At 52.5% G+C, this 26967-nt stretch overlaps 1 protein-coding gene across 3 annotated transcripts in view; it reads right to left on the bottom strand.

Annotated features, from left to right (window-relative positions):
* Positions 1 to 6900: 6900 nt before the first annotated feature.
* The window catches only part of Dync2i1 (dynein 2 intermediate chain 1), a 70997-nt gene continuing 50930 nt past the window's right edge, over positions 6901 to 26967 (bottom strand). For all 3 annotated transcript variants that reach the window (XM_069997210.1, XM_069997212.1, XM_069997211.1), the window contains 12 exons: positions 26366 to 26454; positions 24219 to 24348; positions 20061 to 20233; positions 19094 to 19256; positions 16995 to 17108; positions 16839 to 16900; positions 16309 to 16360; positions 13154 to 13214; positions 10646 to 10745; positions 10341 to 10472; positions 7733 to 7956; positions 6901 to 7442 (listed from right to left, as the gene is read on the bottom strand). In XM_069997210.1, coding sequence (XP_069853311.1) covers positions 7220 to 7442; positions 7733 to 7956; positions 10341 to 10472; positions 10646 to 10745; positions 13154 to 13214; positions 16309 to 16360; positions 16839 to 16900; positions 16995 to 17108; positions 19094 to 19256; positions 20061 to 20233; positions 24219 to 24348; positions 26366 to 26454 — 1523 coding nt within the window. In that variant the 3' untranslated portion in view covers positions 6901 to 7219. The remainder of the gene's footprint in view (positions 7443 to 7732; positions 7957 to 10340; positions 10473 to 10645; positions 10746 to 13153; positions 13215 to 16308; positions 16361 to 16838; positions 16901 to 16994; positions 17109 to 19093; positions 19257 to 20060; positions 20234 to 24218; positions 24349 to 26365; positions 26455 to 26967) is intronic.

Genomic DNA, 26967 nt, shown 5'->3' with positions numbered 1-26967 from the left:
AACCACTAGAAAGCTAGGAGGATGGCTCAAGTAGCAGAGTGCCAGCCTTGAGCTAAAAAAACTCATACCCTGCACTGAAGCCCCTACCGGCAGAGAGAAAAAGAAATCACGAGTTCTACAAACATTATTGTGGGTCTACAATAAACAAAGAATACAGAGAAGTCTGGGATGAGGCCTGGGGACTTCAAAGGGCCATTAACTTGATCTCTACCCACGAGACTTCACATAGCCAATGTGACAGATGTACAAACAGCTGAGGTAGACAGAATTAAAGAGGTGCCAAGTAGAAGGATCTGGGTCTGGGTGATGATGGATGGAGGGCATGGCAGGTCTAAGAACCCTTCAAAAGCTACAGTACTTCATTGCCAACACTCTACCCCTTTGGCCACAGCTCCACTTCCAGTTTCCTGATGGTTAGTTGCAGATTGGAGTCTCATGGACTTTCCTGCCTGGGCTGGCTTTGAACCACGATCCTCAGATCTCAGCCTCCTGAGTAGCTAGGATGACAGATGTGCGCCGCCAGTATCTGGCCTGAAAGGAGTTTTTAAATCACATTTCTCTGTGCCTTTTGGTCATTTTTCCTCAAATGTGTGTAAAATGTAAACCAATCTGAGGGGCACTGCTCTATTGTTGCTGTCAAGTAGCACAGTGAAACAGCTGTATAGAAACCTGACCAGCAGGCCTGCTCACCACGGCGCCCGGCTCAGGTGTGAGGGGCGACCCCTCCAAGGGACCCCCGGGCACCCATGCGGTATCCGCCACAGTTCAGGTGCGGGGTGAAACCGGCGCTGACGGCTCAGGCCTGTCATCCTGGCTACTCAGGAGGCTCAGATCTGAGGATCACGATTCAAAGCCAGCCAGACAGGAAAGTCCATGAGACTCTCATCTCCAATAAACCACCAGAAACCAGAAGTTGGTGTAGTGGTAGAGTGCTGGCCTTGAGCTGAAGAGCTCCCTCCCTCCCTCCCTCCCTCCCTCTTTCTTCCTTTCTTTGTTTTGGGTCTGTTGTGGGGCTTGAACTCTGGGCCTGGGTGCTGTCCCTCAGCTCTTCAGCTGGGGAGGGAGGGAGGGAGGGAGAGAGGGAAGGAGGGAGGAAAGAAAAGAAAGAAAAGAAGAAAGAAAGAAAGAAAGAAAGAAAGAAAGAAAGAAAGAAAGAAAGAAAGAAAGAAAGAAAGAAAGAAAGCCAGCCCTGTCCTGTCTCAGGCAGCACCGGCAGCCACACCCTCTGGGGCGAGGCACAGGTTATTGTTACCGTGGACAGCTTTCCCCCTGGGGCAGTACTGGGGTCTGCACTCAGGGCCATGCTTGGCAGGCAGGCCCACTAGCACTTGGGCCACAGTCACAGCTCTTCCTTGCTTTAGTTGTTTTTCAGGTAGGGTCTACCCCTTTTTTGCCGACCAGACCATGACTCCTACCCTCCTGTTGCCACATCCGGTTCAGGAGAGACTTGACACATGCACGTTGCTTCTCACAAGCTGGTTTGGCCTAGAGCTCAGGGACGGGAAGCAGCTGCTGGAGAGTAGACCCGCGCAGCCTGGACGCCACTGGTCTTTGCTGCCCCCGTGTGGCTAGCTTCATAATCACCCTTCACCAAACAGGTGAGGTCTACAGAAAAGCCATGAATATCAACCAAATTTTAAGATGGAATCTGATCGTTAAAACGTTCATCAGTTTCGGTCTTGAACACCCTAGAAAACCGACAAATAAGAACCATAAACACCTCAGGCCGACTACTGCAGGACTGACCCCAGGACCTCCCTTCGTCCCTGGGTGCCCGAGTGGCAGGTTCTGCGAGGAAACAGCATCAAGTTCAGCCCCTGCTTCAGCCCAGGCTGGCTAAGCTGCACTGACAGCCGGGCACTGTGGCCAGCGTCTGGCTCATGAATGAACAGTCCTCCGACACTCACTCTCCTGGGGTCTCCCCTTCCCAGGAGCCTCTGGAAGTCTGCCCACAGCCACACGTCAGCTTCAGTGACCCATAGGCAGAGGGAAGGACAGAAAATCACCCAGTGGACAGGAACCCACAAGCATGGCCTCCACACCAGCGTCTGTGCATGCTTCCAACAGGCCTGCGCCAAACCCCTAACGCCACCTGTGCATCTGACACAGGCCTGCGTCAACCCTGCAACGCAGCCTGTGCATCACTGACACAGGCCTGCATCAACCCTGCAACGCCACCTGTGCATCTGACACAGGCCTGCGTCAACCCTGCAATGCCTCCTGTGCATCACTGACACAGGCCTGCGTCAACCCTGCAACGCCACCTGTGCATCACTGACACAGGCCTGCGTCAACCCTGCAACACCTGTGCATCTGACACAGGCCTGCGTCAACCCTGCAACGCCTCCTGTGCATCTGACACAGGCCTGCATCAACCCTGCAACGCCACCTGTGCATCTGACACAGGCCTGCGTCAACCCTGCAATGCCTCCTGTGCATCACTGACACAGGCCTGCGTCAACCCTGCAACGCCACCTGTGCATCTGACACAGGCCTGCGTCAACCCTGCAACGCCGCCTGTGCATCTCTAACACAGGCCTGCATCAACCCTGCAACGCCACCTGTGCATCTGACACAGGCCTGCGTCAACCCTGCAACACCTCCTGTGCATCTGACACAGGCCTGCATCAACCCTGCAATGCCACCTGTGCATCTGACACAGGCCTGCGTCAACCCTGCAACGCCACCTGTGCATCTGACACAGGCCTGCATCAACCCTGCAACGCCACCTGTGCATCTGACACAGGCCTGCGTCAACCCTGCAACGCCTCCTGTGCATCTGACACAGGCCTGTATCAACCCCGTAACGCCACCTGTATATCTGACACACAGACCTGGGTCAACCCCGCAACACCACCTGTATATCTGACACACAGACCTGGGTCAACCCCGCAACGCTGCCTGTCCATCTCTGACACAGGCCTGCGTCAACCCTGCAACACCACCTGTGCATCTGACACAGGCCTGCGTCAAACCCGCAACACCACCTGTGCATCTGACACAGACGGCCTCTCGTGATTGGAAGGACACTGTCTGAACTATTCTAGCTCAGATACTCTCATGATAAACACATAGGCTTTGCTGATGTAAATTAACATGCTGTAAATGAAGCAAGCGCAAAGCTTGTCGGGTGGCTGGAAGGTAGACAGAGACTGAAGTGGGAGTCACAGCATGTAGATCCACTGTCACGCAGTGCAGGCTGGTTCCCCATCGGATGAGAGGCAGATGGCAAACACCTCTGGGGCGCCGGATGCCGCAGCTCTGGCGGGAGTGGAGGGGTGACCTGATGTGCTGCCTGCACTCTGACAGGACCATCAGCGGGGCCTGGGGACCATCAGCGGGGCCTGGGGACCATCAGTGGGGCCTGGGGACCATCAGCGGGGCCTGGGGACCATCAGCGGGGCCTGGGGACCATCAGCGGGGCCTGGGGACCATCAGCGGGGCCTGGGGACCATCAGCGGGGCCTGGGGACCATCAATGGGGCCTGGGGACCATCAGCGGGGCCTGGGGACCATCAGCAGGGGCCTGGGGACCATCAGCGGGGCCTGGGGACCATCAGCAGGGGCCTGGGGACCATCAGCGGGGCCTGGGGACCATCAGCGGGGCCTGGGGACCATCAGCGGGGCCTGGGGACCATCAGCGGGGCCTGGGGACCATCATTGGGGCCTGGGGACCATCAGCGGGGCCTGGGGACCATCAATGGGGCCTGGGGACCATCAATGGGGCCTGGGGACCATCAGCGGGGCCTGGGGACCATCAGCGGGGCCTGGGGACCATCAATGGGGCCTGGGGACCATCATTGGGGCCTGGGGACCATCATTGGGGCCTGGGGACCATCATTGGGGCCTGGGGACCATCAGCGGGGCCTGGGGACCATCATTGGGGCCTGGGGACCATCATTGGGGCCTGGGGACCATCAGCGGGGCCTGGGGACCATCAGCGGGGCCTGGGGACCATCAGCGGGGCCTGGGGACCATCAGCGGGGCCTGGGGACCATCATTGGGGCCTGGGGACCATCATTGGGGCCTGGGGACCATCAATGGGGCCTGGGGACCATCAGCAGGGGCCTGGGGACCATCAGCGGGGCCTGGGGACCATCAGCGGGGCCTGGGGACCATCAGCGGGGCCTGGGGACCATCAGCGGGGCCTGGGGACCATCAGCGGGGCCTGGGGACCATCAGCGGGGCCTGGGGACCATCAGCGGGGCCTGGGGACCATCATTGGGGCCTGGGGACCATCAATGGGGCTTGGGGACCATCATTGGGGCCTGGGGACCATCAGCGGGGCCTGGGGACCATCAGCGGGGCCTGGGGACCATCAGCGGGGCCTGGGGACCATCAATGGGGCCTGGGGACCATCAGCAGAGCCTGGGGACCATCAGCGGGGCCTGGGGACCATCAGCAGGGGCCTGGGGACCATCAGCAGGGGCCTGGGGACCATCAGCAGGGGCCTGGGGACCATCAGCAGGGGCCTGGGGACCATCAGCAGGGGCCTGGGGACCATCAGCGGGGCCTGGGGACCATCAGCGGGGCCTGGGGACCATCAGCGGGGCCTGGGGACCATCAGCGGGGCCTGGGGACCATCAGCGGGGCCTGGGGACCATCAGCGGGGCCTGGGGACCATCAACGGGGCCTGGGGACCATCAATGGGGCCTGGGGACCATCATTGGGGCCTGGGGACCATCAGCGGGGCCTGGGGACCATCAATGGGGCCTGGGGACCATCAGCAGGGGCCTGGGGACCATCAATGGGGCCTGGGGACCATCAATGGGGCCTGGGGACCATCAGCGGGGCCTGGGGACCATCAATGGGGCCTGGGGACCATCAGCAGGGGCCTGGGGACCATCAGCAGGGCCTGGGGACCATCAGCGGGGCCTGGGGACCATCAGCAGGGCCTGGGGACCATCATTGGGGCCTGGGGACCATCAGCGGGGCCTGGGGACCATCAATGGGGCCTGGGGACCATCAGCAGGGGCCTGGGGACCATCAATGGGGCCTGGGGACCATCAGCAGGGGCCTGGGGACCATCAGCGGGGCCTGGGGACCATCAGCAGGGGCCTGGGGACCATCAGCAGGGGCCTGGGGACCATCAGCGGGGCCTGGGGACCATCATTGGGGCCTGGGGACCATCAGCGGGGGCCTGGGGACCATCAATGGGGCCTGGGGACCATCAGCGGGGCCTGGGGACCATCAGCAGGGGCCTGGGGACCATCAGCAGGGGCCTGGGGACCATCAGCAGGGGCCTGGGGACCATCAGCAGGGGCCTGGGGACCATCAGCAGGGGCCTGGGGACCATCAATGGGGCCTGGGGACCATCAGCGGGGGCCTGGGGACCATCAATGGGGCCTGGGGACCATCATTGGGGCCTGGGGACCATCAGCGGGGCCTGGGGACCATCAATGGGGCCTGGGGACCATCAGCGGGGCCTGGGGACCATCAGCAGGGGCCTGGGGACCATCAGCAGGGGCCTGGGGACCATCAGCAGGGGCCTGGGGACCATCAGCAGGGGCCTGGGGACCATCAGCAGGGGCCTGGGGACCATCAGCAGGGGCCTGGGGACCATCAATGGGGCCTGGGGACCATCAGCGGGGGCCTGGGGACCATCAATGGGGCCTGGGGACCATCAGCAGGGCCTGGGGACCATCAGCAGGGCCTGGGGACCATCAGCGGGGCCTGGGGACCATCAATGGGGCCTGGGGACCATCAGCAGGGCCTGGGGACCATCAGCAGGGCCTGGGGACCATCAGCGGGGCCTGGGGACCATCAATGGGGTCTGGGGACCATCAGTGGGGCCTGGGGACCATCAACGGGGCCTGGGGACCATCACCGGGGGCCTGGGGACCATCAGCAGGGGCCTGGGGACCATCAGCGGGGCCTGGGGACCATCAATGGGGCCTGGGGACCATCAATGGGGCCTGGGGACCATCAACGGGGCCTGGGGACCATCACCGGGGGCCTGGGGACCATCAGCAGGGGCCTGGGGACCATCAGCGGGGCCTGGGGACCATCAATGGGGCCTGGGGACCATCAGCGGGGCCTGGGGACCATCAATGGGGCCTGGGGACCATCAATGGGGCCTGGGGACCATCAGCAGGGCCTGGGGACCATCAGCCATGCTAGTCGGGCTTTTCCCCGAACTTACCCGAGCCTCTTGTAGAGGTTTCAATGTGGGTAACCTTCCACCATCCACAGCTGGATTTGAGCCCTGGCCACTGTGTCAAGAGACTGGTGTATACAAGCGGGGTGAAGAGACTCAACGAAAGCTGGGAGGGCAAGGGAACCAAACAGGGGGTGGAGACAAGAGGAGGAGAGAGGTTGAAGACTGTCAAATAGGTAAGGCACAACAGCGAACAGAGCAATGGCACAGGCTGAGATGGTTACGGGAAAGACAGAGAAGAAGGGGGCGCAGTGAAGGAGACGGGTTGGCTGGAATGCAACCCACATGTATAACTAATAGAAGCTAAATTTTAAAAACAGAGAGATTGAGCTGTGGGGTGGGGCCCGTTGAGAATGAGTCTGTGCGATTTTAAACGAGGCAGAAGAGAGTACAGGAGCACTCTCCCCATCCCGCCACACAGCTGCTGTGGCTGTAACCCACAGCCACATCAGGGCAGGACTCCACCCCCAGCAGCCACCCCGCAACACCAGGCGGCAGATAGCCCCCTCACCCACAGAGACCCTGGACAGGCAGCCTCTCACACCATGACAAATGGTCCGCTGCTCTTATAACCTGGACTAAGGCAGGCCCTGAGAAACGACGCTGGTGCGAGTTTTATTTACCTGTATTATTTCTACACAAAGACAATTTTAGTACTAAGAGATCATGCAAACTGTGGTCAACTAAACAACAGTCAATCAACAGTAAGGTTATGCCCAAGAAAACACAGTTAGCAGAGCTCACTGCAATGGAGGAATCCTTTTAATCTAGTCATGTGTGTACCATTTTATACATGACTAAGAAAAAAGCCCATTTTTCCATGGACTGTTTAAAATCTAGTGATAAATGTGACAGTGTTTTAGATCTGTTTCAAAAATAACTCCTAGAAGAAAAGCATCTGGACATGACTTAATACTTCCTTTGAAGTTCAGCATACGCTAAAGGGTTCATTTGTTTCCAAAAATAGTGATTTATTTACTGGGACTACCGCAGAAACACTGCTGTAAAGCAAACGTATGTACAGAATATACACACAGACGTAGAGCGGTCCTCCGTGCAGTCTTCACGTGCGCGGTGGCCCGCGCGGGCCCCTCCAGGGGTGCTCGCTGCTCCACAGGCCTTCCTGCAGGAGCAGGTGCAGCTGGCTCTGCTCGTCCGCCTTCGGGACTGTCCACTGCCTCTTCAGGTACTGGATGTCCACAGCGCCAGAGGCCCGGGCCAGAGCCAGGGCCAGGAAGCTGCCACCAGCTTTGTCTGACTCACCCGTGACCGTCATGGCCAGCAGCCTACAGGCAAGAGGGGCAGGGGGAGGGTCAGCACAGCGGTCTCAGCCTCTGTGTACGCGTGACCACGGCCAGGCCAGCGGAGCGGGCGCGCTCGCGCTGGGCATCTGGGCAGGGGACGCGCGGGAGGGCTCTGCACCTCCCCATCTCTGTTTTGCTGTGAAACTAAAACCAGTGGGTTTTCCTGTAAGTATTTCAAAGTAAGCAAGATCCAACTTAAACTTAAGTCACATAACTCTACATAACCTAGCAAGCAGGAAGGCGAGGGAGGCTGCAGCTGGGGCTGGGCTCACCGGTCTGGGGAGATGAGCTGCGTGGCCACAGGACCCAGGTCGCTCTCAAGGAGGTCCCAGATGTAGACTCTGGAGGCAGCGTCCTGAACCAGGAACACGGCGGGCCTTGTCGGGGACCACTGCAGGCTGCAGATGGCGGAGCCTTCCGTGCTGCTGTCCCACTGGGCCAGAGGCCACTCCGACGCCAACTGATGGAGCCTGATGCTTCCATCCGAGCAGCCAGCCTGCAACCAGGGCATGGGGGCTGTTTGCACGGTTCTGTGTGTGTGCGTGTGTGTGTGTGTGTGTCCAGCCTGCAACCAGGGCATGGGGACTGTTTGCACGGTTCTGTGTGTGTGTGTGTCCAGCCTGCAACCAGGGCATGAGGGCTGTTTGCACAGTTCTGTGTGTGTGTGTGTGCGCGTGTGTGTGTGTCCAGCCTGCAACCAGGGCATGGGGGCTGTTTGCACAGTTCTGTGTGTGTGTGTGTGTGTGTGTGTGTCCAGCCTGCAACCAGGGCATGAGGGCTGTTTGCACAGTTCTGTGTGCGTGTGTGTGTGTGTGCGTGTGCGTGTGTGTGTCCAGCCTGCAACCAGGGCATGGGGACTGTTTGCACGATTCTGTGTGTGTGTGTATGTGTCCAGCCTGCAACCAGGGCGTGGGGGCTGTTTGCACAGTTCTCTGTGTATGTGTGTGTGTGTATGTGTCCAGCCTGCAACCAGGGCGTGGGGACTGTTTGCACGGTTCTGTGTGTGTGTGTGTGTGTGTGTGTCCAGCCTGCAACCAGGGCATGGGGGCTGTTTGCATGTGTGTGTGTGTGCATGTGTGTGTGTCCAGCCTGCAACCAGGGCATGGGGACTGTTTGCACGGTTCTCTGTGTGTGTGTGTGTGTGTGTGTGTGTGTGTGTGTGTGTGTATGTGTCCAGCCTGCAACCAGGGCGTGGGGATTGTTTGCACAGTTCTGTGTGTGTGTGTGTGTGTGTGTCCAGCCTGCAACCAGGGCGTGGGGACTGTTTGCACGGTTCTCTGTGTGTGTGTGTGTGTGTGTGTGTCCAGCCTGCAACCAGGGCGTGGGGACTGTTTGCACGGTTCTGTGTGCAGTTCTGTGCGCGTGGGGGGGAGGGGGGCAGTACTGGGCCTCGAACTCAGGGCCTGGCACTGTCCCTGAACTTGCTTGCTACCACGTGAGCTACAGCTTTTCTTTTGGCTTTTTGGAGGTTAACTGGAGATAAATGTCTCTCAAACATTCCTCAAACCAAACCTCAGGTCTCATTTCCCAGATTTCAGGCGTGAGCCACTGGCACCCAGCTTGCACACTGCAACCAGAGCAAATGTTCAGCACATGGCTTTGTCTGGTTTCTAAAACGAGCATTGGGCTTTTGTGTTCTGACCCTAAAGCTAACTCATTAAATCTATCCTCACAAATTACACAGTGAGCAGCACCCTCAACTCAAATGCCGCCCCTCTTGCGGCCCACCACCAGCATAGCTACTGAATACCTGCATCGTTATTATTTTATTTCTGTGCTCACCACCAGCATAGCTACTGAATACCTGCATCGTTATTATTTTATTTCTGTGTTGGCACTGGAACTTGAACTCAGGGCCTGGGAGCTGTCCTTTAGCTTTTTGATCAAGGCTAGAACTCTACCACTTGAGCCATAGCTCCACTACCAGCATTTTGGTGGTTAACAGGAGATAAGAGTCTCCTAAAACGTCCTGCCCAGGTTGGCTTTGAACTACAGCTCTCAGATCTCGGCCTCCTGAGTAGCTAGGATTACAGGCATGAACCACTGGTGCCCGACTAATATCTTTATTTTTTAACAGGCTGGATACTATCGAGTCAAGTGCAAGCCATAAGGCTGGTTACACAGAAATGAATAAATCAACTTTTTAGAGTTAATACATCTGCATCCACAGTATGACTATACATTCTCTTTGAATTAAAATTTCCATGAAACAACACTTAGCTGGTTTAGTTAAGCAAAATTTTAGCTTATGAAGATATCTGATTCATCGTTATTCTTTTTAATCCCTGACATACTTAAAAAAGGAAATAAAATGAAGAGTGGAAGTCAAATTCTAAAAAGGAAATAAAAGGAAAAACAAATAAAATTATGCTGCAAAAATAAAAATGAATGAATGAAAATAGAAATCCATGCTGCAAAACCTCATCAGGAAGAGGGATGAGCAGCCGAATGTCTCTGGGTGCTGCGTCTGGTGTTCTAGGACTGCAGATCACCGCTGCAGTCAACCAACCCCTCCCTAAGTTCACGTCCCAAAAGCCTGGTTCTCGATGGAATGGGGTCGGGAGGTGGTAGGCAACAAATACCACCAAGTGGCTTTCCAGGCTGTGGATTAGCTCAGGGGCGGGGTGCCTGACTAGCACACACAGCTGTGGCTGGACAACTACAAGAAGGTACTTCCTTGTGGCTTAGTGGTGAAGTGCTCGCCTAGCACGCATGAAGCCCTGGGTTCGATTCTTCATTACCACATGCACAGGAAAAGCCAGAAGCGGTGCTGTGGCTCAAGTGGTAGAGTAGCTAGCCTTGAGCAAAAGAGGCTCAGGGACAGTACCCAGACCCTGGGTTCAAGCCCCAGGACTGGGGGGAAAAAATTTACTTTCTTACCAAGAATATTGGTTCTCCAAATGGTGAAAAATCAATCACATTAACTTTCACTGGTCTCATACCATGTTGCTGAGGTTTGAACAGCTTGGGGGACACCTTCACATCTTGTCTTGTGCCATGGCTTATAAAACCCTAGTAATAAAAAAGACCAAGCGTGAAGCAAGGAGAGCATGTGGCCTAAGGCTGGACAAGTTAGGCAGCTTATAATAAAAGGAAAGAGTTCATTATCTTATATAAAGATATGCATCAGCTAACCCTGGGGGAAGAAGAGCGAATACCAAGATAAAATACAAACTACTGCTCACCAGGTCTGTGCCAACAATAAAGTGGTTAGAATCTGAAGGCAGAAACTTGACACTCAGTGTTTGTGTAGGTCCCCAGAATTCACTATCTTTTCGGTGAAGACTGAAAGAAAAAAACAGCAACGATGAACAAGTGGCTTGTTTGGGGGACGAGGCCACACCATTCCTTCACTTAGCACTAGCACTGGGTGCGGGTCCTGCCGGGTCACACTTCCTCTGGATGGTAGGTAGTGTCTGTAGACCTTTCACCCTGATCGCCTATTTTCCCTTCAGCTCTGTTAAATCTGCTGCATAACCATTTGTGGTTTTGAATTGCAGAAGCAACAGCCTCACTTCTAAGGGCTCGAGTTTTTAGGGTGCTAATCAATGCGTGTTTTGTAGCTTGGTGGACTGCTGCCTTTTCTTGCTGGAACCTACGACCCAAGGCCACACAGAGTCCTTCTTGCCAGCAGTGTCCCAGTGCCTCTGAGGCCCCTGCTCTGGAACTTGCTGGAAGGCTCCCCGGCCACACCCAACTTGGGATTTCAAGTTCTTCCAAGACAGGGGAGGGAACTCGCTTTCTCCCACGCTAAACAAGTGGGTTCCAGAGCCCCGGTTCTTGCTCCATGCATCAGACAGATCCCAATGGGACTCACGGTGCAAGTGCACAGTGGAGGTTAGCACAGCTCAGCCTGGCTTCCCGGCCTCTGAGCCGCCGCTGGCTGGAAGCTGGCCTCAACTTCCCTCCGTGCCCCTTCACCCATCTAGAGATCGGGTGCTAGCCTTGAGCTGAAGAGCTGAGGGACAGCGCCCAGGCCTAGAGTCCAAGCCCCACGACTGATTATATCTGTATCTATGCATCTCAAATACCTCTCTGCTCTCCCACAGTAGGTGTCTCAACCTCCACTCCTAAGTCAGCAGCCACACTGCTCTTTTCAAAATACAAATCCCAAAATACACTTTGTTGCTTACTACCAGTTAGTTTCTTTCAGACTGTATAAAATATGCGCCTCTCTCTCAGCCCCGGAAGGCTTCTCTGTCCAAAGCCTTTTCCATCATTATTTTCCACACCGATGGTACATGTGCCTTTTCTGGTCTTTAAAACAGTGGCTGAAGCTCCCTCCTAACTGTCACAGACTCAGTACACTCGGGCCTCATCATTCAGACTCATAAACCCCATTCATCCTTTGGGCCTGAGATTGAAAGTCTTTCCTCGATGCCCCAAGCCCTCCTGTGCAAGCTGCAGAGCTTGCACATGTGTGTTCCAGCTGCTCTCTCTAGCTGTGTTTGTTAGCAAATATATATATATATATATATATATATATATATATATATGTTCAAAAGTATATGACAACTATTTTAAAAAGATGCTAGAAAAATGTAATAAGTAAAAAACTAATATAATTAAATTCATATACTTTATATCAAGTTGTAATATTTTATTCAGTCCTATGAAAGTTGACAGATTTATCCACATACAAAATTTAAAATTAACTTATCAAAAATACCATAAGCAAGCCAGGCATCAGTGGCCCACACCTGTGATTTCAGCTTCTTCACGAGCCTGAGATCTGAGTACCACAGTTCAAAGCCAGACAGCGCAGGAAAGTCTGTGAGATTCTTATTTACAATTAACCACAAAAAGCCAGAAGGGGCGCTGTGGCTCAAGTGGCAGAGCACTAGCCTTGAGCAAAAGAAGCTCAGGAACAGTGCCCAGACCCTGAGACCAAGCCTCAACAGACATACCAAAATAAAGCCATAAACAATGCTAGCAGCAAATGTTTAATGATTAGGGAATACTTTATATGAATTAGTATGCTAACTCAGTGAAATTTTACAAATGTGCTGCAACACATAAGGTGTTCTTTCAAATAAGTTAGAAAGAATATACAAAAATCAAAGTGAACCAGGCACACACCTCGGATTACAGGCAAGCTTGTAATCCTAGCTACTCAGGGGACTGTGTATCTGAGAATCATAGCACAAGCCTGCCTGGGCAGCAACGTCTGTCAGACTGCTGTGACTCGAGTAGTAGAGCCTTGAGCTGAAGAGCTCAGGGTCAGACCGCTGTGACTCGAGTAGTAGAGCGCTGGCCTTGAGCTGAAGAGCTCAGGGACAGCACCCAGACCCTAAGTTCAAGCCAAACGACAGACAAAAGGAAAAAAAAATGAAGTGATGTCAATCCAGGTCAAGCTAGGCTATCACCAAGAAGTGACCATTTCACTGCAGCCCACGCCCGCCCCCCACCCCTAAAACCTCATCTACGTTTAACTTCAGGTTTGCATTAAGATGGAATATGAAAGAAACAAATACATCGATTTGTAAGATAGGAAGCACTTTTTTGATCAAAAAGCTCTGAACTTGGATATACATTATTACATTTACTCATTACTAATAAATGAAATAGTAAAAACAGAATGCAAGAGAGTGTGCCTTCATGACATGTGCAGTGAATCCAACGCTACCTTCTTCCTGCCAGACACGGGTCTTGTTGAGAGGAGGGCAGTGTTAGCGCGCAGAGACCAGTCTCACCTGTTACCCAACTGGATCACAGAGCTGTGCACCAACTTGATCCTCCCTCCAGGCAGGAGACCTGGAAACGACAAGCCAGACCAGACGCCGCTTCATACCAGCTTAGCACAGGCCGACCGAACCTGAAACCCTGACTGTTTCAACGGCTCTGCTCACAAATACCACGAAATGCAACTCCCTTCCCGAGTTGGGGCGTGCAGAGAGTGGGGTCAGGACCTGGGGCCGCACGCTTCAAGTCTGGTACAACCAGGGCACGGCAGCACGCACACTCGACACACTCGACACTCCTGACACCCACGGCAGCACACACACTCGACACACTCGACACTCCTGACACCCACGGCAGCACGCACACTCAACACACTCGACACTCCTGACACCCACGGAAGCACGCACACTCGACACACTCGACACTCCTGACACCCACGGCAGCACGCACACTCAACACACTCGACACTCCTGACACCCACGGCAGCACACACACTCGACACACTCGACACTCCTGACACCCACGGCAGCACACACACTCAACACACTCGACACTGCTGACACCCACGGCAGCACACACACTCAACACACTCGACAGTGCTGACACCCACGGCAGCACGCACACTCGACACACTCGACACTGCTGACACCCACGGCAGCACACACACTCGACACACTCGACACTCCTGACACCCACGGCAGCACGCACACTCAACACACTCGACACTCCTGACACCCACGGCAGCACGCACACTCAACACACTCGACACTGCTGACACCCACGGCAGCACGCACACTCGACACACTCGACACTGCTGACACCCACGGCAGCACGCACACTCGACACACTCGACAGTGCTGACACCCACGGCAGCACGCACACTCAACACACTCGACACTGCTGACACCCACGGCAGCACACACACTCAACACACTCGACACTGCTGACACCCACGGCAGCACGCACACTCGACACACTCGACACTCCTGACACCCACGGCAGCACACACACTCGACACACTCGACAGTGCTGACACCCACGGCAGCACGCACACTCAACACACTCGACACTCCTGACACCCACGGCAGCACACACACTCGACACACTCGACACTCCTGACACCCACGGCAGCACGCACACTCGACACACTCGACACTCCTGACACCCACGGCAGCATGCACACTCAACACACTCGACACTCCTGACACCCACGGCAGCACGCACACTCAACACACTCGACACTCCTGACACCCACGGCAGCACACACACTCGACACACTCGACACTCCTGACACCCACGGCAGCACGCACACTCAACACACTCGACACTCCTGACACCCACGGCAGCATGCACACACAACACTCGACACTGCTGACACCCACAGCAGCACGCACACTCAACACACTCAACACTCCTGACACCCACAGCAGCATGCACACTCGACACACTCGACACTCCTGACACCCACGGCAGCATGCACACTCGACACACTCGACACTCCTGACACCCACGGCAGCACGCACACTCAACACACTCGACACTCCTGACACCCACGGAAGCACGCACACTCAACACTCCTGACACCCACGGCAGCACGCACACACAACACACTCGACACTGCTGACACCCACGGCAGCACGCACACTCGACACACTCGACACTGCTGACACCAACGGCAGCACGCACACTCGACACACTCGACACTGCTGACACCCATGGCAGCACGCACACTCGACACACTCGACACTCCTGACACCCACGGCAGCACGCACACTCAACACACTCGACACTCCTGCAATAACAACACACACACTGGACACTCCACACGCCTGTCCCATGACAGCAAGCTAATCCACACTCCTGACACCAATGGAAAACACTGCAGTCAGTGTCCACAGGGAGGGCCGCAGCGAAAGACATCCTTGGAACACAAACACGGGGTCCCTGGCCTCCCCATCCTCCTCAGTGCTCCCCATCCTCCTCAGTGCTCCTCCATCCTCCTCAGTGCTCCCCATCCTCCTCAGTGCTCCCCATCCTCCTCAGTGCTCTCCATCCTCCTCAGTGCTCCTCCATCCTCCTCAGTGCTCCCCATCCTCCTCAGTGCTCCCCATCCTCCTCAGTGCCCCTCCATCCTCCTCAGTGCCCCTCCATCCTCCTCAGTGCTCCCCATCCTCCTCAGTGCTCCCCATCCTCCTCAGTGCTCCCCATCCTCCTCAGTGCTCCTCGGCCTCCTCACACACCTCAGGGCTGTGTTCCCGGCTGCTCCTCTTGTGCCCTTCCTTCATTTCCCTCACCATGTCTGGGACCCCCGGCCATGTGCACTTTGCTCCCTACCCATCCCACTGCCATGCTGGCTTTTGCTCTTTGCTGAAAATGGAGGAAATAGGGGTTCACGTGTACAGGAACCCACACTCTGGGCACGGTGCTGCCTAGAACTCTGGGGGCCGTTGGCGCGGCAGGGCAGCCACCACCCTCACACGGTGGCGGGAGAGCGTTCAGGCTGGTGTTCACAGATGCGGCCCTGCCCAGCAGGCCTGCCCAGGGTCAGCCCACAGGACTGGCAAACCACGGCCCGTAACTGCTATCCCACACCAGGCCCGTCAGCACCAGCCCCACACAGAGCCTTTCCCAGCCACTACCTGTCCACACTCTGACACAACCTGAAAACAGAGGCTGGAGACAAATACCCAGGTAAGGAAACTGGGCTGGAAGCAGAGAGACCAGAGAGTGCAATTCCTGAGCCCTGGGAACCCACACCCACACCCACACCCCAGGGCATCGTGCAGCGCGTACAACAGCGCAAGTGCAGGGGGCTCCATTTTCCGCCCCCAGTCACTTCTTTGCGCGGAACTCCGTGCCATGTGGACCCGCCATCCCTGGCCTAGGGAGAGCCATACAGGGCACACGAACGAGCGCTAGAAAATCAGAAACACAAGGAAGAGGCCCCAGAGCCAAGGAGGGCGCGCAGCCATCAGCGCCCTGTCTCTCGGAGCGTGGCTCCCGGTCAGGGGCAGAGCACAGTCGGAGCACCCCAGCACCTGCTCAACTGATCATCAAACAGAACTGGCTCAAGTAGTTAATGGTAGTTTTACAAACAGGCATATCCTTAAGCTCTGCTCATTTTAGCGAAACCTAACTAAAATTAACGCTTGAGTTTAATAGTTACCTAAATCACTCATTGAGCCTGCATTATCTGCCTTTGGCAGTTCAACAACCACCTGAAAATAAAATATGAAAAATGAGTGTTGGTACATATTGTAATTCTAAGCATTTTATAACAATCTAAGCGAAGAATAGTTCTAACTAAGGTATTATGTATATTGGGTCCCATAATTGCTTTGGAAAAAAGATCGGTCACTAACTGTAGGACTGATATTTTAACTTTTGTATTTCCTTCCTTTGGATCTAGGGCTACTCTCCTCCCCCAGTGACGTTTCACGCTCACGGTAGGACAGTCCCCACATGCGCTAGCTCCGATACCTTGTTCCAGCCCTCCTTCCATATCCTGAAGGCCTGCAGGAGGTCCCCTGGGTATAAGACCCGCCATCCCCTCTTCAGAGCACTAGTAAGCCTGATCCTAGCAAACTGCCTCACCATCCTATTCTTTCCCGAGCTCCCCGCCCAAATTCAGGTGCTGCTCTCCACCCAACCACTTCCACCCCAAGCCTGTGTGTCCAGCCCTGACCTCCGACTTACCCACATATTGAGAATCCCGCTCTCGTCCAAGGAAGCAATATGGAATGATAAACCTGACATTTCTAAGGAAAACAGAAAGAAAAGAAAGTTACCATAACTTAAGAAGTCACGTTTCCTACCTGTAGCTCGCAGGATTTTACAGGAGAGATCACGTACCTTCCTGAGTCGTGAAAGGAGAAAGCACGAAACTCTGTTTTCTGTAGACAGATGTGGCAACAGGTTCTATGGCCCGAAGAGAACTTCGGTGGTTTACCGATGTGAGGATTCCATCTAGAATTTAAGGCCCACAGGGTCCATGCGTCAGTACAAGTCATAGAACTAGCAAGAAATAACACGAGAAATGAAGGAAAAGAAGGGCCATCTCAGAAATGAAGACCACACAGCAGGGGATGCACGCGGCCTCTGGGGTGAAGTCTGGTCACCCACCAGGAAAACACAAATCCCTACTCAATAAAATCACAAAAAGGCTAAGCCGGGCGCTGGTGGCTCACGCCTGTAATCCTAGCTACTCAGGAGGCTGAGATCTGAGGATCGCGGTTCAAAGCCAGCCCGGGCAGGAGAGACCGTGAGACTCCTATCTCCAATAAACCACCAGAAAACCGGAAGTGGCGCTGTAGCTCAAGTGGTAGAGCGCTCGCCTTGAGCTGAAGAGCTGAGGGACAGCACCCAGGCCCAGAGTTCAAGCCCCACGACCGACAAAAAAATAAATAAATAAATAAAATCACAAAAAGGGCCTGGAATGCCTGCTTAGCAAGAGCGAGCCCCAGAGGTCACACCCTGTGCTGCCGACATCAAGACCCTGAGACACACTCTCTCTCCAGAAAGGCAGTGTGTGGCTGGTGAGGCAGGTGCGGGCCTATGATCCCAGCTACTGAGGAGGCTGAGGGCTGAGGATGGTGGTTCAAAGCCAGCCACGCAGTAAAGTCCATAAGACTCTTGTCTCCCCCCGGCAAATGTGTATAAGAAATCAAGAGTGACACTGTTCAAAAGAAATGTACTTCAGTACCTGACTTACGCAAATATAACCGCTCTGTACATAGCTTTACAATAAAAAAAAATAAAAAAAATTTTTTTAAAGATTCTTGTCTCCATTAACCACCAAAAAAGCCTGAAGGGGAAGTATGGCACAAGTGGTAGAATGCTAGCCTTGAACGACAACAACAAAAAGCTGAGGGACAGTGGTCAACCTCTGAGTTCAATCCAGCACAAACAACAACAACAATATTAATAACAATCAAAAAGAAAATAGGCAAAAGATCTGAACAGGCATAAGCAGTGAAGATATACAGTAGACAAGTGCACGAAAAAATGTTCAACATCACTGTCATTAGGGAGTGGAAGTTAAAAACCACAGTTAGATACTATTACTCATGTATTAGAAGAGCTAAATTTAAAATAAATGATAAACACCAGATGTTGGGAAGAATGCAGAGCTGCTGAAACTCTCGTATTTTGCTTGGGATACAAACTGGTATGCACATTTGGATACAGGCTCTTAGATGCAGATGTGTGAATTAACCGAACGAACACACAAAGTAGGAATGAGATTGTGAAACATGAAGCAACACAAAGGAATCAAACGCCTTAAGACATCCGGAAAAAGCAAAACTAGAGAGCCAGAAGATAGATCCGTGCCCGTGAGAAGTCTCAGCACGGCGTCGTGCGCTCCCGAGGGTGGACAAAGGAGGAGATCAGACAACAGAAAGCGGAGCTGGCCTGCAGGCCCCAGGGCCCCTTCCTGTCGGGAAGGGTGTCACGCCAGCGCTGGAGTCAGGCCTGTCCCTCCGAGCACGTGTCACCTCTCTAACGAGCACACTATAGATAAAGTATTTAGAGAAATTCACAGAAATAGGGCAGATTTGCCATGTGCTGTGCTGGCTATGGTGGGCACACAAAGAACCTTTCACCTGCATAAAACTGAGGGTCCTGGTGGGTTGCATTCCCAGATGCATTCCCATTCACCCCCTCGGCTGCCTCAACCATTGATGACGCCACATGAGCGCACACATGCCAATATGCTTTAACTCAAGACTACAATCACAGTCAATCATCCACCAATATTAAAACTAAACTTTATGTTGTTTAGAAATGTTCAGAGTCTACAAATTAAACACACACAAAAATCCCAAGCACGACTGGCCCTAGGTAAGGGCTCCTTGGACGAACTTTATTTTTCTCTACTCATCTGCCCCATGGCTCAGACCCCAGACGTGACCAATGGGGGGTGAGTGGGGCTGGTCACAGATGACACTGACCAGTGGAGAATGTCGGTGTCCTGAACGTCCAGGAGCAGTCGCTCAGCCGCACATAGTGGTGGATTCTGGAGTCTTCTCTCAAGTCCCACACAACCACTGAGCCATGCACTGTCCCCGCAAACAGCAAGAATGCTTTAAAAGGGCTGAAGCAGCAGCACGTGACCTGCAACAAAAATGCAGACAGCTGATGGCCGGAAAACACAACACAGCAGTCACGGAAGCCAAGTTCACTAAGTACGGTATCTGACAGTTTTCATTTATATGGATGAGTGTCACTACAGAATCTTTCCCTCCAGGAAGCCGTAGGATATAGTACACAAATAAAATTTATAGTGTAGTATATGAATAAAATTTAATTTGTGAGTATTTAAATGAAAATCAGGACACCAAACCCCCATGTAAGATTGTAATGGTCACAACTATAATGTGGTTAGCTACATCTGGGTATACAAAATGTGCTTAATAACCTTTCCCTTCAATGCAAGTAAGTGAACCTCAAAAACGGCAATTGCAGCCTCTGCGACTTTATTTACACCTTATATTGCAATGTTCTTGTTTTCAAGGACTAGCACGAGAGAAGGTGTTCATGTGGTTTTGAAATCAGTGGTTCTGAAGTCAGTCAAAAAGGAAGCAGACGCAAGCAGGCAATGTCACCACGGACCAGGTAGACACTTGTGGTGACGCAGATACGGCAGCGGCGTTAAGTAGCACAAGCCACAAAGTGAATTCGTGGGGTTCCACAGCTGAGCCCGGGCGGCCACTCACTGCCTAACTGTGGGCGACCCGGAGCCGCTGCCTGATAACCCTGGCTTCCTTTCAATGAGCTCATCTTGGAATCTCTAGGTTAAATCAAAACCCCTCCACATGTCCTATCACTCGCCAGAACCAAGGCGGAACCGGACCCCGGCGTCCCCACGGTCTCCCACCTGCCAGCACCAGCACGTACAGCCGCCTCGCCTCAGTGTACCTTGGACTCACATATCAGAGCCTTCTGAGGCCCTGAGGGCTGCCAAATGTCCCACACACAGAGGAGGAGCCTGCTGTCCAGCGGCGGGAAGGACGCCCTCCCGGGGACGTCGTGGACGGAGACCACCGTCTGCCTCTGCACCTGAGAGGCATGTAAGCAGAGCACTTCGCGATCTGGAGGTTTTTAAAAAAGGGGCATTTTAGTCACTTTAACAGAATCCATGTCAAATTAACGCACGTTACTCAAATTCCAGCTTATGAAAAGAACAAGCATGGTCCCTCAAAGCTGAACAAATATGAAATCTGGATTGTTGTCAGGCTGGGGTTTTCTTTGCTAGCCTGGGGCTTGAACTCAGGGTCTGGGCGCTGTCCCTGAGCCTCCTTGTGCTCAAGCCTAGCACCCTACCATATGAGCCACAGCACCACTTCCAGATTTATTCTGAGTTCACTGGAGACAAGAGTCTCCGGCTTTCCTGCCCAGGCTGACTTCAAACCACGATCCTCAGATTTCAGCCTCCTGAGTAGCTAGGATTACCGTGAGAGCCACTGGTGTCCAGTGAAATCTGGATTTTAATAAATGACCACACAGCCTACACTCAAATCTGTGTCGATGCTGACCTTGCTGTTTGAGAACCCTTCCCATACAGTGCAGCCCTGCCCACCAGCTCATCACTCAAAGGCCAAAGAGCTGGAATCTCAGCAGGAACTAACAGGAAATGACCCCAGTCCCTTTGTCTTCACTGCTGTTAGGACTCTCAGTTCTCTTTAGAACAGCCCTCAGAGCACTGCCCAGCAAACAGTTCTGCTCCAACACTTCACGGTTGGCAGACTGCCCTGTCCCAGAGCCCCCAGCAGCCAGCCAAACCTCTCCCAGGCACGAAGAAGCAAAGGACCAAAGACTCAAGAAAGAACTTGACAGCACTGCGGCAAAGTCAGAGAAGAGAGAGCACTGTATACGTCTGACCCAGCTGTTCCTAGGTCACACATGTGTCCATGCATGTACACACACGTAATGGCCTACACCATCCACCCTAGAGGTCCAATTCCCCGCCTTCAGGGAGATCTATCCACTCTGTAATCACTTCCAGCTACCGAACTTCAGAACCCTCCCCTAGCAGACCCCAGGCCCAGAACCCCTCCCCCTGCAGTCCCCAGGCCCAGAACCCCTCCCCTGCAGACCCCAGGCCCAGAACCCCTCCCCCTGCAGACCCCAGGCCCAGAACCCCTCCCCCTGCAGTCCCCAGGCCCAGAACCCTCCCCCATGGATCTGAGGCCCAGAACCCCTCCCCCTGCAGTCCCCAGGCCCAGAACCCCTCCCCCTGCAGTCCCCAGGCCCAGAACCCCTCCCCCTGCAGTCCCCAGGCCCAGAACCCCTCCCCCTGCAGTCCCCAGGCCCAGAACCCCTCCCCCTGCAGTCCCCAGGCCCAGAACCCCTCCCCTGTGACCTGAGGCCCAGAACCCTCCCCCTGCAGACCCCAGGCCCAGAACCCCTCCCCCTGCAGACCCCAGGCCCAGAACCCCTCCCCCTGCAGACCCCAGGCCCAGAACCCTCCCCCATGGATCTGAGGCCCAGAACCCCTCCCCCTGCAGTCCCCAGGCCCAGAACCCCTCCCCCTGCAGACCCCAGGCCCAGAACCCCTCCCCCTGCAGTCCCCAGGCCCAGAACCCCTCCCCTGTGACCTGAGGCCCAGAACCCTCCCCCTGCAATCCCCAGGCCCAGAACCCCTCCCCCTGCAGACCCCAGGCCCAGAACCCCTCCCCTGTGACCTGAGGCCCAGAACCCTCCCCCTGCAGACCCCAGGCCCAGAACCCCTCCCCCTGCAGTCCCCAGGCCCAGAACCCCTCCCCTGCAGACCCCAGGCCCAGAACCCCTCCCCCTGCAGACCCCAGGCCCAGAACCCTCCCCCATGGATCTGAGGCCCAGAACCCTCTCCTGTGGACCTGAGGCTCTCCTCTGGAGAACCATGCCAGGGGAACCCTTTGGAACACATTGGCAATTTGCCAGTTTCACTGGGTTCCTATTGATGTGAGTTGGGCAGTTTTCCAGGTGCTGTTTTCCCTGGCACTGTTGCAGAGAGTGGCGGACTCTAGGAACATATGCATCGTGTTTGGCAGAGCTGACGGCGGTGCGCAGCCAGCCCGTGTTCTTTCTCTGCAGCCTCTTGGCGCTGCGAAGTCAGAGACTGCCTAGGCCTCCCCTCCACAGGAAGCACCCGGGCTCCTCCCGGACACTTCCTCACTCACACCGAGTCCTCTGCGATCTTCACTTTGTTTTCTTTGCCAGTCCAGGGGCTTGAACTCATGGCCTGGTGGGCACTGTCCCTGAGCTTCTCTGTGCTCAAAGCTAGTGCTCTACCACTTGAGCCACAGTGCTACCTACATTTTTTCTGAGTAGTATTTTGGCAATAAGTCTCACAGACTTTCTTGCCCAAACTGTCTTCTAATCCCGGTCCTCGGACCTCAGCCTCCTGAGTAGCCAGGATTACAGATGTGGGCTTTTTATCTTCACTTTCTCCTTCACTTTTCTCCTCAGAACTTACCCCTTGCTAAGACATTACATCTTTTACATGTTTAGTCAGCTTGTGGTCCATTTGACCCATCAAAAGATACGTTTCATGAAGGCGTGATTCCTGTCTGCTCAATTCATTGCTAATCCTCTGAGCCTACTAAAATCACTTAATAAATGCATAAGATGCAGGTACTAACAGAAACGACAGGATTCCGTGTACACTGATGTACCGCTATATCTGACTACAGATCTGACACACTAGTGAGTTGAAATCTTAAGTTCACAAAAGTGAAATGACCTAATCAAATAAGAAAGTAATTAAGAACACAAAAGCTTCCATTACTTTCACATACAGAAAATGCCTTAAGACCAAATGTAAATCAGTGTTGAATAAAAGATTCTGCATATAAGTAATGGATGTTTTTATGTATCTGTGGTCACCATTCTACATTGTTCCTTGAGAAAAATCATCTTTTTTTTTTTTTTTTTTTTGTCGGTCGTGGGGCTTGAACTCTGGGCCTGGGCGCTGTCCCTCAGCTCTTCAGCTCAAAGCGAGCGCTCTACCACTTGAGCCACAGCGCCACTTCTGGTTTTCTGGTGGTTTATTGGAGATAGGAGTCTCACGGTCTCTCCTGCCCGGGCTGGCTTTGAACCTTGATCCTCAGATCTCAGCCTCCTGAGTAGCTAGGATTACAGGCGTGAGCCACCAGTGCCCGGCTAAAATCATTTTTTCTTTGCTTCTTTGTGCACTGGAGTGCGAGAACGGGGATTGTCACTGTTTCCAGTACTACAGGTTCAGTGACTTACTGGTTTTCTGAAGGATGATGCTTTTAAGATAAAACACTCTCAAAGAATGTGATTTGAGCGTGTATGCCAGTCCTAGAGCTTGAACTCAGAGCCTGCCTGACCCTGAGCTTTTCTGTTCAAGGTTAGGACTCTGCCACTTGAGCCACAGCTCCATTTTTGGTTTTTAGGTGGCTAATTTTGGACATACGGTCTCACAGACTTTCCAAAGCTGACTTTGAAATGCAATCCTCAGATCTCAGGCTCCTGAGTAGCTAGGGTTACAGCTATAAGCCACTAGAATCTCAAGAATGTGACGATTTTTAAATGAACAGTGAGTGCCATCTTGGTTAATGTTAAAGGAGAGAAGAATGTATGGGAATCAAGTTCTAAACAGCAGGCAGGACAAGGAAAGTCTAGCATAGGTAGCAACCCATGACTGGAGCACATTTACATCCTAATCTTTGGAAGAAAACCCCACTTCTTGGCCTACCTCTGTTTCTGTCACAGCTTTACACAAGCTAGAGCCATATCACTGGCCACATCTGGAAAGACAAAGCTACTAGATATAGACATTTACAACGTATCTTCCAAATGCAGTTTGTTTAAACTGATTTAAATAACTACATATAGTTATACACTGTGAGTGATACCATATGCTTGATTTGTTTAGCCTGTTATGTTCTGTAACCACATTAACTTAAAAATGGTAAATATCTATGTCATTTATTTTGCCATTTTGCAGAACATGAGTCTTTTTCTGCTTTATATACAATAAACTTTACCACTTTAAAACAAAATGCAATATTAATTTCCACTGTATCTTGAGCAGTTTGATTAAGACCTCATTAAGGAAAGGCTTCTTACTTTGAAGGAATGGCAGGTCAGTGTTCAGCTGACAGGAGCTGTCACTAACATGTAGGGAATTGTCTTCAGCCGTGAGCTGCCAACTGGGTCTGACTGACAAACGATCCTCTTCAAGCAAAACAGCAACCACCTTTCAAAAACAAGGGAGTAGTCTTTTTAACAATGCATTTATGTTTTCCAAAAAAAATTACCTTTTCATGATATTACCTTCTGCAAATAAATGCTTGGCCCCACCACATAATAACAACAATAACAAAAAAACCTTACTTTTATTTTTCCTGCATAATAACGGAAACTACAAAAGGTAACTTTAAATAATGCCACAAAATGGCCACTATTTCAACTTCCACATTGTTGCTGTTTTCACTAAATACACTCCTAAAAAAAATCCAGTGTAAGAAACAGAATGAAGATCCAACCAATAAAAAATACATCAGGCGGGCTGGGAAGGTGGCTCAGTGGTAGAGTGCTTGCCTTGCATGCATGAGGCCCTGGGTTCAATTCCTCAGCACCACATAAGCAAAAAGAAAAATGCCAGAAGTGGCGCTGTGGCTCAAGTGGTAGAGCACTAGCCTTGAGCTGAAGAGCTGAGGGACACGCCCAGGCCCAGAATTCAGGCCTCATGACTGAACCCAAAAAAAAGACAAAACAAAAACAAAAAACCATCAGGCTACCACCACTACATGTTTCTGGTATTCTGAGTCAGTATTAAGTCAGGACAACTGATGGTGCTAATGAGGTTAGGTTACCTTTGGGAACTGAAGGGGAAGGGAAAGGATTTGAGATGCTTCACGGATTTCCACCTACCACGGGGTCTCTAGAACATGCTCCCACAATAGTTGAGGGATAACTATTTACATACTCAAAAAACACTGCAATATGGTGAAGCCACAATAAGTAGTCACGACACAGTAACGGACAGCTGTATACCCGAGTGCTGTCTCTTCTTCCTTCCCCATAGCTTTATACTAAAACAGATAATAATAAAAAGTCAAGCCAAGTTTAATGAAGGTTGTAAACTTCAGATCCCTAACAGTAACTAGCAGGTAGTTATAACAAACCCTGAGAAAACTGCTTAAGCTAAATCAACATGGGAATAACAATTTGTCATACTACTTATTTTTGCTCTATTTTAAATGCTGGACTCAAAAATTTTTGAGACTGGGCTGGAGACATGGCTCAAGTGGCAGAGTGTCCAGCTAATATCCAGTGACCCATCACAAAAATACAAAAAATAAGAAACTGTGAGAAAAGTAAGCGTTTTTGAGCCTTGACTTTAGAGTATTAAAATGTTAATAGTAGCTCTTTTAGAGACCCTTTCCTTTTACAGATTGCCACTAAAATATAATTGATGGGTGGTCACCACTCAGGGAAGGAAGGGCCAGACAAAGCGACGGCCCAAAAGGCCCTGACCACTGAGGGCCAGGACTCAGTCACCACACTCCCTTTACCTTTGTAAGTATTTAAAAATCTCCATAATCAGGGGCTGGGAAGATGGCTCAGTGGTAGAGTGCTTGCCTTGCATGCCTGAGGCCCTGGGTTCGATTCCTCAGCACCACATAAGCAAAAAAGAAAAAGAAAAAAAAATCTCCATAATCAGTTTTTAAAATCATGGGTTTATCACATTCACCTTAGAGGTCAGCTTGCTTTGCCAACTCAGGATGTTTGGTTAAGTTATTTTATTGAAGGGGGCTGGGAAGTTGGCTCAGTGGTAGAGCGCTTGCCTTGCATGCATGAGGCCCTGGGTTCGATTCCTCAGCACCACATAAGCAAAAAGAAAAAAGCCGGAAGTGGCGCTGTGGCTCAAGTGGTAGAGCTGAAGGGCTGAGGGACAGCGCCCAGGCCCAGAGTTCAGGCCCCACGACTGGACCCAAAAAAAAAAAAAAAAAGTTATTTTATGTAAGAAGTTAGTATTGTGCAGTCCAAACACATAGATAGTACTTCCAGTAGCACACATTTACCCAGTGTTACTTTGTATACAAGGGCTCAATGAATGTACCACTAATAGTTCATAAGAAAATACATGAAAACAACTGATTCTGGTTTATCTGAGCTATAAAGCATCTAAAGTTTTAAGAACTCCTAAGATTCTGTAGAGAATGAATCTTAAGTGCTTACACACAGGGTAATCACACAACAGAATATACCTGACACGCTGCCCGGAGAAAACTGGATAATCTTGGAGTATCAATCTTCGGTACAATTGTTGCATCAGAGAGACCTCTGTCTCTACTACCTAAAAAGTACAGGTTAAATGAAGTCAGTAAGGCTGACTCCAACACAGTCATGTCATGCTTATATTAGTGTTCACGTAAGTGTTGTAACTATTGAGAGCCCTAAAAGGAAATATCAGAATACTTTGCATTATAGTTTCTAGATCTCTGAATGATTCCCCCCAAAATGCATATTGTTTTATATAAATCTGCAAGCTAAGTCTTATGTAAATGTCTTAGAGAAGGCAGTCAATGGGGCTGGGAAGGTAGCTCAGTGGTAGAGCGCTTGCCTTGCATGCATGAGGCCCTGGGTTCGATTCCTCAGCACATAAGCAAAAAGAAAAAAGCAGGAAGTTGCGCTGTGGCTCCAGTGGTAGAGCGCTAGCCTTGAGCTGGAGAGCTGAGGGACAACGCCCAGGCCCAGAGTTCAGGCCCCACGACCAGACCCCCCCCCCAAAAAAGAGAAGGCAGTGAAAGGAATCAGTGCATTATGTAAGCTTTACATTTAGGTGTACAGATGGAACACCCCTCATCTG

The sequence above is a fragment of the Dipodomys merriami genome, unplaced genomic scaffold, assembly GCF_024711535.1.
Source record: "Dipodomys merriami isolate MVZ:Mamm:240054 unplaced genomic scaffold, mDipMer1.0.p SCAF_5, whole genome shotgun sequence".
Classification (NCBI taxonomy): Eukaryota; Metazoa; Chordata; class Mammalia; order Rodentia; family Heteromyidae; genus Dipodomys; species Dipodomys merriami.
This window is presented reverse-complemented; position numbering and strand designations above follow the sequence as displayed.